Raw genomic sequence first — 19,759 nt, 5'->3', positions numbered from 1 at the left:
CATCAGGTTTGCCTCCGTTAATACTCAGAACTCTTCTCTACAGCTTAGTGATGTCTGGTGTCCTTCAAGGCGGTGTGTTTTGCCTGTTGTCATTTCCAGTTTACAAAAATTAACCTGCCTGTGTTCTGTCCGATATTAGACTATTCGACGAGGATGGTATGCTTTACCAAAATATGCCATCGCCGATCGCCTAGCCTTACAATGTGATCTAAAAACCCGAGTTTCGTGGCGCTATTCTTTGTTACCGCCTATCTAAAATTTAAGCAGCGTGTTTCGCCAATTATAAAACCCATTTACAGACTACCTACAATGTAAAAAATGCAGCAGTTGAACTTGAAAGTATCTGTAAGCACCTTGGACTGCATTTGCAGTGAGACATATCGTGGCATTACCACATTCAAACCAGGCTTGCATCTCCAAATTGCTGTTTAGATCTTCGTAAACTCAACTTTTGGCACGATCCTGCCAATTGCCGAAAACTTGCAATCAACACTTTCATCCATCCAAAACTGTAATACGCACCTCTCTCGTAGGATGCTGACCAAACACTGCATCTTTGCGAAACCATATGAGACGCTTCATTTTGACACATTACTCGCGTCACACCAGCGTTAATTTTTCGACCGTAAATGCCTTTTCGCCCTGAATTTTTATCTTTTTCACAAACTTTATCATCATTCATCGCTTCATGAAGACTTCTTTTATAAATCTGCCGCCATTTTTCTACGTCTTGATCATTCATAGAAATCAAAACGCGCTACATACCACACGCCCCTTCACAGTCATTTATACCGCGCAGGATCTCTGAACGAAGCACTTTTCTGTCGCAGATCTATAGAGACCATGACTCTACTAAATATGGCCAACTACTCTGAGCCTTGAATAATATTTTAAAAATCAGAGTCCTACGGATGCCATGCTTTCTTTCTGCTGCTGCTGCTGCTGCTTGCTTGCTTGCTTGCTGCTTGCTTGCTGCTTGCTTGCTGCTTGCTTGCTTGCTGCTTGCTTGCTTGGTTGCTTGCTGCTTGCTTGCCTGCTGCTGCTTGCTCGCTTGCTTGCTGCTTGCTTGCTTGCTTGCTTGCTGCTTACTTGCTTGCTGCTTGCTTGCTTGCTGCTTGCTTGCTTGTTGCTTGCTTGCTTGCTGCTTGCTTGCTGCTTGCTTGCTTGCTGCTTGCTTGCTTGCTGCTTGCTTGCTGCTTGCTGCTTGCTTGCTTGCTTGCTGCTTGCTTGCTTGCTGCTTGCTTGCTTGCTGCTTGCTTGCTTGCGTGCTTGCTGCTTGCTTGCTTGCTGCTTGCTTGCTTGCTGCTTGCTTGCTTGCATGCTGCTTTCTTGCTGCTTGCTTGCTTGCTGCTTGCTTGCTGCTTGCTTGCTTGCTGCTTGCTTGCTTGCTGCTGCTTGCTTGCTTGCTGCTTGCTTGCTTGCTGCTTGCTTGCTGCTTGCTTACTTGCTTGCTGCTTGCTTGCTTGCTGCTTGCTTGCTTGCTGCTTGCTTGCTGCTTGCTTGCTTGCTGCTTGCTTGCTTGCTTGCTGCTTGCTTGCTTGCTTGCTTGCTGCTTGCTTGCTTGCTTGCTGCTTGCTTGCTTGCTTGCTTGCTGCTTGCTTGCTTGCTTGCTTGCTGCTGCTGCTGCTGGTGCTGCTGCTGCTGGTGCTGCTTGCTTGCTTGCTTGCTTGCTGCTTGCTTGCTTGCTGCTTGCTTGCTTGCTTGCTGCGTGCTTGCTTGCTTGCTGCTTGCTTGCTTGCTTGCTGCTTGCTTGCTTGCTGCTTGCTTGCTGCTAGCTGCTTGCTTGCTGCTTGCTTGCTGCTTGCTTCTTGCTTGCTGCTTGCTTGCTGCTTGCTTCCTTGCTTGCTGCTTGCTTGCTGCTTGTTGCTGCTTGCTTGCTGCTTGCTGCCTGCTTGCTTGTTTGCTGCTTGCTTGCTTGCTGCTTGCTTGCTTGCTTGCTGCTTGCTTGCTTGCTGCTTCCTTGCTTGCTGCTTGCTTGCTTGCTGTTTGCTTGCTGTTTGCTTGCTGCTGCTGCTGGTGCTGCTGCTGCTGGTGCTGCTTGCTTGCTGCTTGCTTGCTGCTTGCATGCTTGCTTGCTGCTTGCTTGCTGCTTGCTTGCTTGCTTGCTGCTTGCTTGCTGCTTGCTGCTTGCATGCTTGCTTGCTGCTTGCTTGCTGCTTGCTTGCTTGCTTGCTTGCTGCTTGCTTGCTTGCTTGCTGCTTGCTTGCTTGCTGCTGCTTGCTTGCTTGCTTGCTGCTTGCTTGCTTGCTTGCTGCTTGCTTGCTTGCTGCTTGCTTGCTTGCTGCTTGCTTGCTTGCTGCTTGCTTGCTGCTTGCTTGCTTGCTGCTTGCTTGTTGCTTGCTTGCTTGCTTGCTGCTTGCTTGCTTGCTTGCTGCTTACTTGCTGCTTGCTTACTGCTTACTTGCTTGCTTGCTGCTTGCTTGCTGCTTGCTTGCTTGCTTGCTGCTTGCTTGCTGCTTGCTTGCTTGCTGCTTGCTTGCTTGCTTGCTGCTTGCTTGCTTGCTGCTTGCTTGCTTGCTGCTTGCTTGCTTGCTGCTTGCTGCTTGCTGCTTGCTTGCTGTTTGCTTGCTGCTTGCTTGCTTGCGTGCTGCTTGCTTGCTTGCTGCTTGCTTGCTGCTTGCTTGCTTTCTTGCTGCTTGCTTGCTTGCTGCTGCTTGCTTGCTTGCTATTGCTTGCTTGCTTGCTTGCTGCTGCTTGCTTGCTGCTTGCTTGCTTGCTGCTGTGTGCTTGCTTGCTGCTGCTTGCTTGCTTGCTGCTGCTGCTTGCTTGCTTGCGGCTGCTGCTTGCTTGCGGCTGATGCTTGCTTGCTTGCGGCTGCTGCTTGCTTGCGGCTGCTGCTTGCTTGCGGCTGCTTGCTGCTTGCTTGCTGCTGCTTGTTTGCTGCTTGCTGCTGTTTGCTTGCTGCTGCTGCTGCTTGCTTGCTGCTGCTGCTGCTGCTTGCTTGCTTGCTGCTGCTGCTGCTGCTTGCTTGCTTGCTGCTGCTGCTTGCTTGCTTGCTTGCTTGCTGCTGCTGCTGCTGCTGCTTGCTTGCTTGTTTGCTGCTGCTTGTTGCTGCTGCTTGTTGTTGCTTGTTGCTGCTGCTTGTTGTTGCTTGTTGCTGCTGCTGCTGCTGCTTGTTGCTGTTTGTTTCGGCTGCTGCTGCTGCTTGTTGCTGCTTGTTGCTGCTGCTGCTGCTTGTTGCTGCTGCTGCTTGTTGCTGCTTGCTGCTGCAGCTTGCTGCTTGCTGCTGCTGCTGCTGCTTGCTGCTTGCTGCTTGCTGCTGCTGCTGCTGCTTGCTACTTGCTGCTTGCTGCTGCTGCTGCTTGCTCCTGTTGCTTGCTGCTGCTGCTTGCTACTTGCTGCTGCTGCTGCTGTGCTTGCTCCTGCTGCTTGCTGCTGTTGCTGATTGCTGCTGCTGCTTGGTGCTGCTGCTGCTTGCTGCTGCTGCTTCTTCAGCTTGCTGCTGCTGATGCTGCTTGCTGCTTGCTGCTGCTGCTGCTTGCTGCTGCTGCTTGTTCTGTTTGCTGCTGCTGCTGCTGCTGCTGCTGCTGCTGCTGCTGCTGCTGCTGCTGCTGCTGCTGCTGCTGCTGCTGCTGCTGCTGCTGCTGCTGCTGCTGCTGCTGCTGCTGCTGCTGCTGCTGCTGCTGCTGCTGCTGCTGCTGCTGCTGCTGCTGCTGCTGCTGCTGCTGCTGCTGCTGCTGCTGCTGCTGCTGCTGCTGCTGCTGCTGCTGCTGCTGCTGCTGAAGGGGTCGCGGAAATCGAGAAAAACTTTATATTACTTAGGGACGGGCTCGCAGTAAAGCCGAAATGATTAAAGTAGTTCTTTTATTGCAGCGCTGTCTAGTTCCGAAGCGCCCTCGTCTACGGCATCGATGCGAAACCAGCTAGGCTTATTGAGGACCAGGGCAGCCGGGAAGCAGCTCAGGTCGTCGCCCGGCGTTCCCACAGGCGGCATCGTTGCCAAAAGCTCGGCTCTTGCACAGGGATGCTATCGTTGCTCGAATAAAGCAGGGAGCCTTTCTGATAGTATGCTGTTTTGTCTTTTCTGTTGCGAACGGGAAGTAGAGCAAGCCAGCTCTCTGGCTGACTAGGCTGCATAGCGTCGCGCGCGGTCACAAAAATGAGCTTAATATTGTTTTTGACGTAAATCATAAACGTTGGTGCAGAGAAATGTGAAAAATATATCATTTTTGAGGATCGTTGATCAATACTGAGTTGCTGGTAAAAGTAATAACTGTGACACGAGAAAGTTTATTGCCAGCATCGCCTCGCAGCTGCCGCTGACCCGCCGTTGCTGTCCGGCTGGCCAGACGCCCGCAGCTGTCTGCTAGCGCCGCTGCCGAAGGCGTCGAGATAATTGATCGTATCTTTTGTTTATTGCGAGATTATAATTTACAGCATAGTGATATTAAGAGTGTACCTTTTATAATAGCGCAGGAACTTCCGAACGGCGTCCGCTGCTCCTTCGATGCGAAATAAGCTATAGGCCTAGCGACGAGAAGGGCAGCCAGGCAGCAGCGCAATTCGTCCGCCGGCGCGACAGCGGGCGGCGCCTTTGCCAAGAGCTCTCTACTTAGGCAGACATGTTTTGTCGCTGCTCGAGTATATATCAGGCGGTCTTCCTGGTAATACAGCTAATATGCCTTTTCTGGTGCAAATTTCATCTCCAAGCCAAGCAGCGGCTGGTCACCACTGCGCGGCGGCAAAGCGTACGCATTGGGCGTGGGCCAAGCGACGCATCGACGCTTGCCACTTCGAGTGTCCTTGCTTGATGCTTGCAGTGGGGCTGCAGTTCGCAAGCGGTGACCGGTGCAGTGCGTCGGCCAAGTTATCGCACATGTGTCGCCTGCTTTACTCCCGTCGCGAGTGTGTGCACTTCTGAAGGAAGGAGGTACATCTCCCTTCCCTGGCGTCGTGAGTATAATAGTATGTTCTCAGTCTGGAGGTGCGAAGATCGAGTCCGCGTGTTCGAGCTTTTTTTGCTTTTTTAATTGTTTCGCCGTAAATAACTTCTTCCGTGTTTACCTGCGCACATCGTTTCGCTAGTGTGAAGTGGGAGTTGGCGGACCGTGGGCCAACTGCCGTCTTGTGGGAGACCTGGCGCTGAGGTCGACACTCGGCCGACTGTTTTCGCCGGCGCAGTGTGACATCACGACGACACGGTTTTGGCGGACCGAATCGGACGACAGTTGGCCTAGTGTGACAGGCCCTTAAAATTACAACAGACGACAAGCAAAGGAATTCGACGCACACCGCAATCTGGAATGGCGAGAACACGGCCGGTCTCGAGAGGTGCGCGCGCGCCACCCGTTTGAGGCCGGCTGGGGGCGAGAGAGACCGGAGAGACGCTGCGCTGCCGACGCTGCTGCTGGGGGGCGACAACCGGAAGTCTGAAATCAAACGTCAACAGACGACGTATTCATGGGCAGGGCGTAGTCCCAGAGCTGTTTTCTTTACATTTGTCTGGTGCTCCTCGCGTACGTGTTGAGGGGAGAGAGGAGGAGCGTAATTTTGAATTGTCTATGTCTTGTTATTGATGCTAGCTCAAAAATTCTTGCACTGGGATGACGAGTCATGGAATGCCTATCTCTCATCTGTTTTACGTAACTTCATATAATTTATTGCATAGTCCCTTAAACAGGCCTACGAGCCTAGTAGTCAAGAAAATGAGCTGAAAATATCATTGCGCTGCGTGAATAAAAAACCACAAACGATTCTGAATCGGCAGTTTCGGTCTTGATCGGCGCCTGCGCTCAAGTGCCCAATGACGTCGTGGTCGACCGGCCAACCTGGGCTACCATATTCGTGATGATGTCAGCATCTCCAGCAATCTCTGATTTTTGTTGTGAACAATCACTGGGTTCAGTGGCGTCACAATAATTGGAGCAAGTGCACCTCGACCCTACTTGGTGCGGGTGGAAAACCGAGTGGCCCGTCGGACAGCATTCAAAATCAGATTAAGTTCCACACAGTGCCTGCGCCTGAAGCTTCTTAAAAGACATCTTTTTACGCCCATGAAAAACTCATGTCGTTTGTTAGCGGTCGAGATTGTGTGTCTGCGCGCCTGTAACGCTTTAATGCCGAAGTTATAAACATGTGATAGAAAACATCATTGCCTCCATATTATTATAGCTCATCAAATGTATCAGTTAGCATTTGATACATTTGTGCAGCTCGTGCCTTGGTTGAGGTGTGGTGAGTACATCACATTCTGAACAGGGTGGGTCGCGCAGCTCAAGGCTCATCGAGGAACACCTAAACCACCTTTCTCTGCACTGATATCGACCAGAGTACTGTCGCTTAAAAGTACCATAACATTGCGAGGCGACACAATCGGGTGGCTTTATAAAACACCGCATTTTTTAGGATCACATGTGACCTTGCTTTCTGGCTGTTTTTTCGAGTTCCTTTTATGCCACATGCATCGAAATAATTACTTGCCGGGGGCGAATAACAACACACTACCAGTATGGTAATTCCCGTTAAATTCTCCTCACAGCTCGACACTTTCATTGACCGGATTCATCTGCCACGAAGAAACACGTTGAAGAGGGCCATTTTATGAGGTAGAATTGCGCAGTCGTCCTCCCAGAGAATACAAAACGCACTTAGGGAGGGATTAAGAGCTTCGACATGCGATGCACATGCCCGCCACATTCGATCACAGTGTGCTTGAACCGCCTAGGGCAGCAGCACCGACAGAGAGCGGAGGTGATAAATTATTTTCTGATATTAATATTTTTGTAAACCCTGCTGGAACGCATAAGAATCGTGTCTGTGTTATATCTTGAATGTGACATAATTATACTCATGCCCGCTTAGTGCGCAAGTAAGGCCTGAATACGTATCGTTATCACATTAATCAAATTTTATTCTGCAGGAACTTCATGTTCACATAAGGTAAAAGCTGTACAAACACCTTCACGAAGGCCCTGCAAACCGTTGCATTGCATGGCAGTAGCTGACATAAGAAAAAAACAACAGCAAAAACTATGGGGACGCTAAGTCACTTTAAGACGGAATACTGGTTTGCTTTGGTTTATGGGGGATTAACATCCCAAATCAACTCAGGCTATGAGGGACGCTGAAGTAGAGGGCTCCGCATAATTGCGACCACCTGAGCTTCTTTAACTGGAAATGACGGCACACAGTACACTGACTTCTAGAATTTCGCCTCCAACGAAATGCGACCGCCGCGGCCAGTATCAAACCCGCATGCTTTACTTCAGCAGCTGAGCACCATAACCACTGAGCCACAGCGGCGGCTTGTTACTGCAGAAAGCTTTTCAGAAATATCGTCTATATAAGGGTCTAAATTAATGTTGGAAGAAGAGTGTACACCATGTATCTTACATTCATTAACTATTTCTCTGTGCTGGCCTTCGATAATGAGAGAGTACTACAGAGGAACTACTTTGTTCTTGGCACGAAAGAGAATGGATTTGGACTGAATTGAATTTCTCTTGATTTTGTTTATTCGGGTACATGCTGACAGTTCAGTGAAGAAGTCAGTTCTGAATAATAGTTGTCCTAAAATATTTGCCGGAATCTCCAGGGGATTATCGCCCTGCATAGATCGCGAATTGAACTGAGTTGTCTTTATTGATAATATGAGTGATATACGTTTAGAAAAGGGGAGGCGAAATACTTCTTTCGGTACGTTACGTGTGACTGGTAAGAGAGATGACATTTAGCTATTAATGCGCACATAATAGAAACTATTTTCTAGCTAGGATTGAAGTAAAGCTGAATGACTCCCGCGAATCACATGAGATCAGTTTATGAATAAGAATATTGTGATTAAGGCAATCGAGCGCTTTCCTGAAACCGGTAAAAATTCCAGCTGTCAGCTGAATATGGACAGTATTTTCTAGAAGTTACTCCTATAGGTATGTCCAGGCATCCTCAGTCGAACAACATTTCCTAACACCATACTGGAAGTCGGTTAAAACTGTTTTCTTCTGACAACACATTGTATTACGAGAAAAGACGAATTTTTCTAGTGTCATGCCAAATACTAGGAGTTCTGAAATCGGTCTGTAATTATATGGAAGCTTTTTATCTTCATCTGTATATATAACAGATACCCCCGAAGTTTCCATACCAGCTAGAAATATACCTGTCTCATGCACCAGATCGAAAATATAAGGAAGGGGAAACCAGCAATGTTAAAACATTTTTAACGTTTTCAATTTGTACAGCATCAGCACCTATCGATCTAATGTTTTTTAGGCCCCTGAATGTGCTGTGTATTTCATTTTCATCTGTGCGAGAAAAAAAATGCTTCAAAAAATTACTAAGCTCGACCAACAGCATCAAAAGGCGTACCTAATCGGTGCTGCTAGGTTCGAAAAATTGTATTGGTTGAAGTGCTCAACTAACTGGCGATGTTTCAGTTCACAGCCTTTCACAGTTACCGTGCTCGCACTTGAACGTGATGAATCATGTCTAATGAGATTACTTAGTATTTTATAAATTACTATACACCACCAGGAGGTTGTCTATTATTATTTGCAAATAGGTTTTGGTAATATTGATTCATATTCGCATAAGCTCTGCGTTCACTCGATTTCTTATTGTTTTGGAATGTATTACCACAGCTGCAGTGTGTGACGGGAGAAAAAAAATGAGAAAGTCCATTTTTCATCGTGATCAATTTTAAATGTTACCGGGTAATTCACGGTTTGCCTGTCTTTTAGGTCGGCTTGCGAGTTTTGAGCGAAAAATGTTTGGAATATGTATTCACGAACTTTTTAATAAATTAAATGTATGCTTTCTTCTAATTTTCTTTACTCTACACCGCACACCTACCACAAGCCATCCGGTCTCGTTTCAACAGTTTTAGCCTATTCTGCGAGGTGGATTCAACTACAAAGGGCTACTTGAGTTCACCTCTTTCTGTAGCATTCGTCTTATAGGTCATGAATACAAGATATGTTGGATGCCTCACTTCATATTTTTATAGCCGCCGGAATTTATTCAACAATAAGACTCGATGCTTATACTTTTAGGGTAAGAAAAGTAATAAAGCTGAAGCGCTTCCTTCGAAAAAATAAAAAATAAGAATATTACATCATCTCTACACTTCTTTACAAAGCGCGCGAGCTATAGTCTCCTATTTTGTCTTCATCGTGAAGAAACACGGGTCCGTATACATGAAATATTACGTGAGATTTTTGTGCTTGTAACAAAGAAGTCACGGTTTCAGTTTGCCACATACGGTGCAATGATCCGTAAACGCCGCTTTGCCCATGAGTTCTCTGTAAACGCTGCGAGGCGATTGTGGGTTTGTTAAACGTGTCGCATCAAACAGTATGAGACCGACACGATGAAGGAAATGATTGATTTACTGGCTGAAGTGCAAGAACGTATGATGGCGTGCAGCTGAACGGCGCCTGACGCCGGCACGAGGAGGGAGCTCAATTTGGCTGCACTTCGGCGTCATCATCATCGACGGCTGGTGCTGCTCCTGCTTCGTAAGGCCGCTGCTGCTGCTGCAGTACCCCCCCCCCCCCCCCCCCCCCCCGCTAGTGAAGTAGTCCGGTGAAGCTGGGAGCCGGAACAATACTTTCCGCTTCTGAGGAGTGGCAGGGAAAGATGGCGGAGGGGGGCAGACGCTGGTTGAGGCAAACAAAGCACACATGAAGGTCCAGTGGGCGGGGCGTCCTCTGTGAAGGCTGGCTTCAAGCGGTCGATTGAAATGGTGTCAGTGCGCCCATGAATGTCGACGACGAAGAACTTCGATGTTCTTTCGAGTACACGGAAGGGGCCGTCGTAGGGGCGCTGAAGCGGCTTGCGGACAGAGTTTCGGCGAAAAAAAGACGTGCGTGCAGGTCGCTAGCTCGGATGGAACATGTGAAGGTGGTCGAGACTGGCGTCGGAGATGTGGCGTTCTGAGATGGCGCAAAAATAGCGGAGCTGCGTCACGTAATCGGTAGGGTCGCGACTTGTAGACGAATGGGTAGATTCACAAAATTCACCAGGAAGACGCAGGGGTGAGAAGTGCTACGGAGAACTTTCTTCAGTGCAGCACGGAGGTTGAGCAGAACCAGTGGTAGGGAAGCAGTCCAGTGGGTGGTGTCGAGTTGGGCTTTGAGGGATTTTTTTTAGCGAACGATGAAAGCGTTCGATCATGCCCTTGGCGATGGGATGGTAAGCAGTACTAATTCTGGAACTTCCGAGTAAAGTCATAAGGTTATTCAAAAGTGAAGATTGAAACTGGGCGCCACGATCAGTGGTGTTGGTCGAGGGAACCCCGTACCGAGAGACCCAACCGGCGACGAAGGTTCTGGCGATGGTGTTACTTGTGGCGTTAGGCAGAGGGAACGCTTCGGGCCAGGGAGTAAACCGATCGATGCAAGCAAGAAGATATAACTGTCCAGCGGAAGGTGGTCAGGAACTCACGATATCGATGCGGACGTTGTCAAAACGGGCTGACGGTGGAGGGAACGAGCCGAAGGGAGAGGTCGTTTGTCGCTGAGTTTTAGACTGCTGGCAAGCCAGGCAGACACGTACCCAGGCGCGCACGTCCTTGTTGATGTCGGGCCAGAAGTAACATTTTGTGAGAAGATGCTGCGTGGCGCGAATTCCGGGGATGGGACAGGCCGTGGAGGGCGTCGAAGACAAGACGACAAAAGGCAGAGGGCACCGAACGGCGCGTGACGCGGGCACGAGGAGCGAGCTCAATTCCATCGCACTTCGGCGCCATCGTCTTTGGCGGCTGGTGCTGCTCCTGCTGCGTAAGGCCGCTGCTGCTGCTACGAACGAATAAAAAACAAATAAATAAAGACCTTTAATACACTTTCGGGGAACCACATTTCTTGCAAGCTCCAAAGTCGAGGAAGTCATACGTGACAATATTTTTTTTCAACTATTTTGTGGCAGTATCATGAGACAGAAGAAAGGCACAAACGCCCGATTGGCTGTCGGCTTCCTTTTATGTTACTCGTTCCTGTGTGTCGAAATCTAGCGTGGAGCGCAAAAATGCTCAAGAGTGCACCATCTACCTTTTCGTTTAACTCATCCATTTTCATTTTGCAACCGGGGACCACAGGTGTGCGCATCAACTTGGCCAGGACGGCTGCGAGCTGCCCGGAGTCCATGCAGTGCAGCTGCGGTGATGAGCAGGAGGCCAAGTGCGGGTCATGCGAGTGCGGGAACGCAGCCCCACGTAGCAACGGTGCGTATGCGTACTCCTACTTCTATGTATGGCGTATGCGCACAGATGCAAAAACGTGAGCAATATAGCTCATCTGCCTCACATAACCGAAAAACTTTTCGCAGTAGTACTTGCCAGTTGTTTCATGCTCTAAGTTTGAACGGCGAAAAGGACAAGAACACAGGATATACAGGTTGGATAGAAAGAGCGTATACTATCAAATGAGTTCATTGCGCAAAACACCATGTTTTTTATACGCGAGTACATTATCGCAGCCAGCACAACGTACCTAAAAAAAACACAATCACCACACAATGACCGATTAGCAGGTTATACACGTGTCCGTCTTAAGAAACCCAATTTCTGGTGGCTGAGTCTGACCGACGTCGTGCTAATGCACACGGGCTCAGCTTTCTTTCGATGATAGGCCTCTGTTAGTTTCTTTCAATCCGCTTGTTGCCTTTGCGGATAAACAGTTACTTTTCAAACACTGCTTGACATCCTTCACAATCTTTGCAGTGATCCGTGGAGGGCTCCCGTTTCATTGAGCGTTGGTGTTCGCTCCCTTTCTCAGGGAAACAACTGCTAGTCTGGCCTTAGTTGTGAGCACTGTCGCATTTATTTTAGACGTTCAACCAACGAGTTAAAAGGACTCGAAAAACGGTTGGCTCCATCTCCACTCGCGGCCGAAGGCTCTCTAACCGCCCCGAGCTCCGGCCGAAGGAAAGCGTGGACCCAGTCCGGGTTGCCGGACTGCTTCGAAGTTTGGCTGTTCCTGGCGGCGAGGGGCTTGCATCTCACACAATAAACCGCAGCCCATGTCGCACTTGCCTGCATTTTCTGCGTTAGTGTCCTTTGCACCGTTCAGACTTAAAAACTTTTCCGCCGCTTACGTTGTAAGCTATAGGTATCGGTGTATGATACCATAATGTTTACTTGCTTTATCACAGAACTCTGGAAGATGGATCATGTCGTTGGATGTTTGCCATCGCAGCAATGTTTGGGGCAATGTTTCTCATCTAGCTTCCATAGAAAGAGACCTGTCTCTCATACCAAACTTACGTGACTACTGAATATATACCATTACAAATTTCATCTGTTCAGAAAAATGAAAAGGCGTATTTGAAAAGAAAAGAACCGCATATTATTGCGCCAGGTGTTTGCAGTCAGCTAAATAACTTTACCGTGTATTTTTGAAGCTTTCTTTGCGAACATTGCCGGTGTGTTTGTTTTGTAGTCTCCCTTTCAAAACTTGTAGAAATTGACGCTTGAGATACAAGTCGTTTAACAAGAGCTCACAAAACAATGCAGAACTTCTGAGGCATGCAGCATTTCCGTGTTGCACTGCCTGTCTCCCTCGGAGCTTTCAATACATCGACGATATTGTCGATTGCAATTACTTTAGTAAGACAAGCTTTTGGGCAAGTTGGTTGCTTAGTTTCGACTCAACTGCAGCGCGACAAAAATGAACACAATGGAAGGAAAACACTGACGACAGGGATGCCGCAATTGTCGGTGTTGTGAGTGTTTTCCTTCCATTGTTTTCGTCTTTTTTCGCGCGGCAGTTAAGTCTAAGGTAATTACTTTACAGGGAAGATGATATTTGACTGTATCGGCGATAATGCGCGCTCATGCTGAAACTCCAAACGTTATTGCGCTTTGAATGTTTTTCTCTTCCGCCCACACTCTGGAGGCACCGTCATTTACTGGCGGATCGATCGTACGTTGTGGATACACTAAAGTGGAAGAATGAGGTACTCAGACTGGACGCTAAGTTTCGCTGCACCGACGTTTTTGCATTTGGCCTCAGTGCACGTTCTGCCCCCGCTGCCCGAATCTAACCTGCGAAAATGGGCTTAGCAGCGTACGTTAAATCCAGTCAACCACTCTGGCTTGTTGCGCCGTAAAACGGCTGCGATTTGGTGCGAGGCTCTGGCCTGCACCCACATCTCATCTGAATCCCTCGCGCCTGTAATTTCGTATGATCCTCCGATGCCTGTGTAATCGATCAATTAGCCACCCATAACACATTGTGGCCCGCACACTATGCAGACACCTTATTTTACACCAACAGGAATTGTATGTCCGGCATCATGAAGGCTGTACGTTCCCTCTCTTATGCGTCTTTACGTAAATTCTGCGTTTTTTCTGCAGATACCGTGATGGATACAAAATGGAAGCAGATAACTGTATCACTTCTGACACCATAAACCTTTTTAATGTACCGTTGTGGGTGGAGCTAGATTTTTTCTGGACTCTGGCAGTCTCGTTTCTGTTGCCAAATTTCAAACAGACCGCTTACTGTGCACGCCCTTCGCACTCCAGTACACACGTGCGCTCAGTCAAGCTGTAGACAATGAAAAGGCTTCACTCGTGCGTGAATATGCAGCATTTGGCAGTTGCCAGAACGCATTCGAAGGCCAGTACGAGCGCAGCACAAACGCCACCAGAATACCGTCCGACGCAGTGTACTCGAGTTGATGTTCTAAAGCAGAGACCTGTTTCTGATTTGCAGGGGCCGCCCTCTACGCTCTAGTGTTCCTCACTGGTGCATCGGTGACAGCGTCGCTCTGCACTCTCTGAAGAAGCGACGAGGAGGACGGAAATATTTCTTTTTTGTTCCCAGATTCTCGATTAGCGCATGCGTGATCACAGGCGCACGCGGTGTGTAGTGAAATCTGCGCGCACTGGCAGTAACTGCCAAGGACGTCCACGAATGCAATTTGTGTCCCTGGCGATATGAACTTTCGGTCGCATTCCATCGGTGCGCCCAATCTCTAAAATATGCATTGTCTTTGTGGCAGTCAACGGAATTTGCTTACAAGCAGCGTCTTTTTCAGCAACACTGGATAACTGCAGCCAGGCAATCTTGCCCTCTTCACATAATTTTCTAACGCAACAAATGCCTCTGGCGGCGTGGAGACTATCGGCAAGTTCAACCACGGCGCATCTGCCTCGACGCGCTCTTCCACTTAGCGTGAGCCTGCCACAGATAGAGCCGAGCCCACGGGCAGCGCGGCACAGCAATTGTAAGGATGTGCGCGATTGTGTGCGGTGCCGCTCGTAGTCTTGGCACATGCGCCGCAACTAACGATAGGGACGCAGTGGCGTTAGGCATAGTGCGCGCGAAAAGAATTTGGAACAACCGAGGTTCCATGGTGGCACGGGGAAGGAGCAACAAGAGGTTTTTAGGTCGCACAAGCAAATCGGTGACGTGAATGCCTGGTTGCTGTCATTACCCTAGCACGGGGAATGTCGGTCGACGACAGCCGTTCGCCAAGCGCGCATACTATCGCCTACTAGTCCAAGGTTCGACAGCCCGTTTGGCCAGGAAAAGACATTGCAGGAGGAGAAATCGACGAGTGCCAAACAGAAGGGTAAAATACAAAGGCGGGGGCTTTTCGAGACCCTTACAAGCGCAATGTTCACATGTAAAAGGAATGACTGGACAGCCGCCTTGATATGCGCGATCAGCGCCACAGTGATCATGAGTATGTTTCGGGCAAGGGCTCACGTGTCTGTGCGCGATTGGTTGTGTGGATATGAAATGACATCAGGTGCAGACATGATAATAATGGCTTTTCGATAGCCATCATTGTAATTCTGTCCCAGACAATAGTGTGTCTGGCGCATTCGTGGTGTTCTACCAGGCCATTCAATGCCTTTTACTTTTAGTGACACAAAACGAAGAAATTATCTCTGTGGTTTCAGTAAGCACTTTCAAAAATTCTTAATCTTAAGGTTAAAGAGGAAAAATCTCCGTATAAATACATTCGCACCCTCGGCGGACGTCAGTTACTAAACGATTCGCACTAGTAAGGCATATGACAAAGTACGCTTTAAGATTAGCGTTTTGGTTAAAACGGTGTGGTGACTAGTGCTAATTGAGAGCTGGAAGCGACGGGAAAGACGATGCCTTATCAGTTTCTGAAAATGTTCTGTAAAACCGTGCAGTGCGAGTAAATGCGAGGCTATTTTTCGCACAGTACCGAAACTGAGTGCATGAGGTGTGCAGGGAGCCCAGTGCAAACACAACGACCGCTGGTGACACGGTGCAGGGCCCACAGTCTCAACACAAATACACCGCTATTGCAGTGAAAATGAAGTAATCTGTCCTAAAGTGCACTCCCTTTCACAAAAAAAAGTGCGCTAGAGGAAAGCGTACACCTGTTTTATTCTTTCTGCGTTTAGAGTGTACGGCGCCCAATTCTAACTGCCCGCACATTTTGCACCACGGCATACACTTTTGTTTGCTTTGCCACTTGGTCCAAAAAAATTAAAGTCGTAGCCACCCGCGTATCTGTTATTTTTTAGAGGGGCGAAGCAAAATGAAGTGCATGCCGTGGTCCAATGAAGCTTATATTTAACAGCGTTTTTCGGCGAGCCCTTCCAAAATTGCTCAAAATAGGGTGGTCTCAAAAGAGACTGCTATCCGCGGCAGTTCTGAATTATTTTGAAAATATGCTTTTTTCTTGCTAAATAATTAGCTCTCACTACTGGCAGCCCCGTAGTTTACGATGAGTATTCATTTTCTTGCACATTGCGACGAAGCTTAAGAGCACTTTCCGTGGTGTATTAGCAAAAGCAGTTCGAAGTACCGTGTCTATGGTTCCTAGGATTATCTTGCCAGCATTGCTCTGTTTCCATGTTACATTTTTGTTATGCTAACGACCAGACTCTGTTCATTCCAAAATAATTTATTAAATCTCATTAAAGTAGCGATTTGATTACTATAGTTGTAAAGTCACTCACCTCCACTGCGGCCGATTGTGTGTTCCTGAACAGTTTTCCTCTGTGTTTGAAACACCCTATAATTAGGAATGTTTGAAAGTGCTGGTGACATACCGGGCAAACGAACACATATCAAAAACCTCCGCATTCAAGAAGTGAATTGCTATGTCACACGTGAGCTGGCATCGTGTGAGGGCAGCAGCTCCTCAAAGTAAATTTTTTAACTCTCTTACAATACCCTCCTTCCCCCTATAATGATAGGTGCGAATGGTCCAGCCAGCCTCATCATCAGTGACTACGGCACCAGTTAAAACTCGATTTGACTAAAGCCGATTTTGCGAAGTTCTCGATCTAACGAAAAAAATTTTATACCCCGGCAAGTATTCATAGGGTTCAATGTTCGAATAACCTGAAATAACGAAAGAAACGATCAATAAACCCTATTTAATGAAGTTTTTCCGGGAATAAACGACGATGTCTCGCAGCTTGTTGGAAGCGTGCCAGCAGTACATCTCCGCGCCCAACTCACGGCCCTGGTTTTCTTCTGACGGGGCTGCATGCTGCGCTGCTGAACGGAACATAGGACTCGGCAGTCGGCGGTGCTTTCCACCTTGGCCTCGAATCCGGTTTGTCATATGGTGCTTTTATGCACGAGCGATTCGGGCCGCTTTCGCGGACTTTTCATACGCGAAGGCGTGGGCTGTCGGCAAATGCGACGCCTCGGTAGCTTTTCAGTGCCGCTACGTTAGAATTTAAGATCTCAAAGGCCGTAAAAATGCCGTCTTCGATTTTACGAACTTCCCGATTTAACGAAATAATTAATGGCTGCTTCTCGCTTAGTTGAATCGAGTTTTAACTGCATTTATTTTGATTCTGGTTTACAGGTGCGAAAGAGCACGTGACTACAGCTTGTCCGCCTACATGAGCAGTTGTTGGCGCGTGCCGTGCGTTAAACTACGACGTTGTCATTTGCTGTGTTCGAGGTTAACTCGCGGATCACGAAGGCACAATTTTCAAGCAGAACTTAGCGGAGAAAGAAAGTACCACATTAGCAAGGACATTTCTGTGCAAGAGTTGCGCATTATGGTCAGCAATGAATGGCAATTTCATAACAGGTGGCATCTTTGCCATCGTTTTGCGAGAAGCTGCCGTCCCCACTGCCGGCTTTGAAGGGGGCGTGCAGCTGCTTCATCGCCGACTGAGCGTGCCTACCATGGTCAATCTGCTCTTTGTTAGGGAAGGTCCACCAATAATTCTTGTTGGGCATTTGGTCAAAATAGCAAACCACACCAAAAAGCTTCCATGAGATGGCATCACAGGTGGTGTACTTTGTTGGTGCATAGCATAAATATTAATTCCTACAAAGTCCATACTTATCTCACTTTCCTGCCCAGTCATTCACGAAGATTATATCAACGCATTAACGGGAAGTGCTTGAGCATGCAACAAACTTTTATGGCTTTTAATGCTGTTCGTCGGAACGGGTACAAAAAGCATATGATACGGGGCGAGCTATAAAGAAGTGGAATAGATTTTTAAACAAGAACAACTGAAAAGAAACCTATATCAACCATCTAAAATCATCGGCAGTAAAATATTTGCATTGCATGCCGCGCGGTAAAGAGCTGAAAACTCAAGTGTGGGTGTGTGCGTTTTTAAGGTTCATGTTTACTTTTATTTCTTTTTTCGAGAGCGAGTTGATGGGATAGTTTGTGCTCCATGGTGCAAACGCAGCGCAAAGGACAGAGACATTCAATTCAACTCAATTCAGTTCAGTTTATTTTCCAGAAAAAAGAACATGTCGCGGACAGATTTAAAGGCTAAAAGTTGTTAGGAACAGCTTGACTGCTCTCAAGTACCATTAAATGACATTCAACGACGGAAGGCACAAAAACTGGTTGAAAGCAAATAGCACAAGGGTATTTAAAACAAAACGAAAATAATCAGGGGGGACATTGTTTCTAGGAAGTCCGAGGAATTCAAGACGGGAGCCCCCATAGTAAATCGACATATCAACCCTATTGGTGATTGGTGACGTCATGAGTATACCGATCTGGTGATTGATTGGTGACGTCACATATTTATCCAATTAGTGATTGATCGGTAACGTCACTTATAGAACCAAGATGTCAAATTCGTATTTCCATTGGTGTACCTCACTTTAACCTCATTCATATCAATTCTAGCAAACCAAACAGCTAACGCTCGTTACTTCAACGTCTTCCAGACCGTGGCGGCATCTTTTTCTGCACGCTTTCTATTATTATGTTGTATATTTTTCTGGTGATAGACGCGCATGAATGTAGTTTTGCGTGAAAAAAAAAATCATTGTGAGCTGTTTTTGTTTCGTGCTTTTGATTTCTTCCCCGTACAATCGTGGTACAGTTGAAAGAATGATTAAAGAATACATAGCCAGGGTTTATATTGCTTAACCAGGAACTCGGCTCGCAAGATATATCTGTGACATGCTCCAAATGTGCGCACCGAGTGCATGATGCGGGCAGCGAAATGCTGCGCGCGCAGTGAGGGTTCGAAGAGTTCTGGAGCTGCTATGCTGAGGCGCGCTTATCCAAGAGAACGTTTCCTTGTTGACGCCGAGGCTGATTGAGATGGAATGCTGCAGTCCAGGAGGGAAGGAAGGTAGTCACCTGCAGAGAAGCGTTCACCAGGAACGATTGACATCAGCGTCGCTTGGTGCAATTCGTTTTATTTTATATGCTGTACCTGTGAAAGGAAAGAGTTTATTTTGACCGTGTTATTTGTGTCCATTTCCTTAAGCGCGCTACTCCTCCTTGAGGATCTGTCCTGAACTGCAAGCTGAAGCAAGTTGAAGTTCCAAGTAAACGCTGAAGGCATAATGAAATGAACACAAATAAAACGCTCCTCGAGTAGCACTGGCTTTATTTCACTAGTTCACTTCCTTATGGACGAATAGAGAAGGTGTGACTCATAATATTCTTTGTGTAAGGAAGCGCAGTACAATGGGAGGTACAGCGCCAACAACAGTGCAGCTCAGCTGCGCTCCACTCTGATCACCAGACCAATTCACTACGCTTTTATAAGGAGAACGCCTTAATGCAGAACCTCGTCTAGAATCACGTATGTTTGCTGCGCTACTGATTCCAGTAGGAAGCACAGCTGTCCACAAGCATCAGAATTGCAGACATTCACGGAGAAAGTTGTCAGCAGTATGAAACTTGAAATGTAGCTTCAAGGGTCCTTACTTCTGTGAGTAGAACATAACCTCAAGAGCAAAGAAATTACTTTTGCCTGAGGAAGACGGAGTTAAGCGAATACATATTTTTAAAGAAAAAAATGGACAGTGAAAACTCCTAACAGCTCCCTTTATTGACGAAAGGTAAAATTAAGGAATGCAGGAGTGCCAAGGCTGCTTCTAGCTTGGCTTCACAAACCAATCGAAAAACCTTCCAATGCGCTAAGCACGTCGGTTTTATACAGAATAATAGCATCTCTGCCTGTTAGACAGCACTGCTTCCAGGGCTGCATGTGCCAAATAGACAGCGATAGTCGAGACATGGTCAAGCTATCTCGCTGCCACCCAATTATGTTCCGACACTGGACAGCCCAAAGACAATTTCGCTTGGTAGTTCAGCGGCCGTCATTCACAAGCGAAGGAACAGTGGTAGCAGATTTCAATACGGCGAACAAATGCGCTTTATATCCAACGGACATATCTGAGTTTTAGCGATGGGGATGCTGTCACTCGAGCAGGCTTCTCTCAACCACAGGATGCTGCGCTGAGCCTGTAATCGACAATATAAATGCTTGATACTGTGTGAGCCTCAGAGAAAACCCTGTAGGGCAGTAATAACTGCTTAATGTGCATAACATTTCCGACATGTGAGAAAGAAAAAAAACTCTGAAAGGTTC

General features: G+C 47.6%; 1 protein-coding gene across 13 annotated transcripts in view; it reads left to right on the top strand.

Annotated features, from left to right (window-relative positions):
- Positions 1-18,759, top strand: part of LOC144115886 (papilin-like) — a 321,379-nt gene extending 302,620 nt beyond the window's left edge. For all 13 annotated transcript variants that reach the window (XM_077650507.1, XM_077650503.1, XM_077650504.1 and 10 more), the window contains 2 exons: positions 11,033-11,158; positions 13,653-18,759. In XM_077650507.1, coding sequence (XP_077506633.1) covers positions 11,033-11,158; positions 13,653-13,720 — 194 coding nt within the window. In that variant the 3' untranslated portion in view covers positions 13,721-18,759. The remainder of the gene's footprint in view (positions 1-11,032; positions 11,159-13,652) is intronic.
- Positions 18,760-19,759: the final 1,000 nt, after the last annotated feature.

Source organism: Amblyomma americanum, chromosome 1, assembly GCF_052857255.1.
Source record: "Amblyomma americanum isolate KBUSLIRL-KWMA chromosome 1, ASM5285725v1, whole genome shotgun sequence".
Lineage (NCBI taxonomy): Eukaryota > Metazoa > Arthropoda > Arachnida > Ixodida > Ixodidae > Amblyomma > Amblyomma americanum.
The sequence above is the reverse complement of the archived record's forward strand: the minus strand, read 5'-3'. Positions and strand labels throughout refer to the sequence as shown.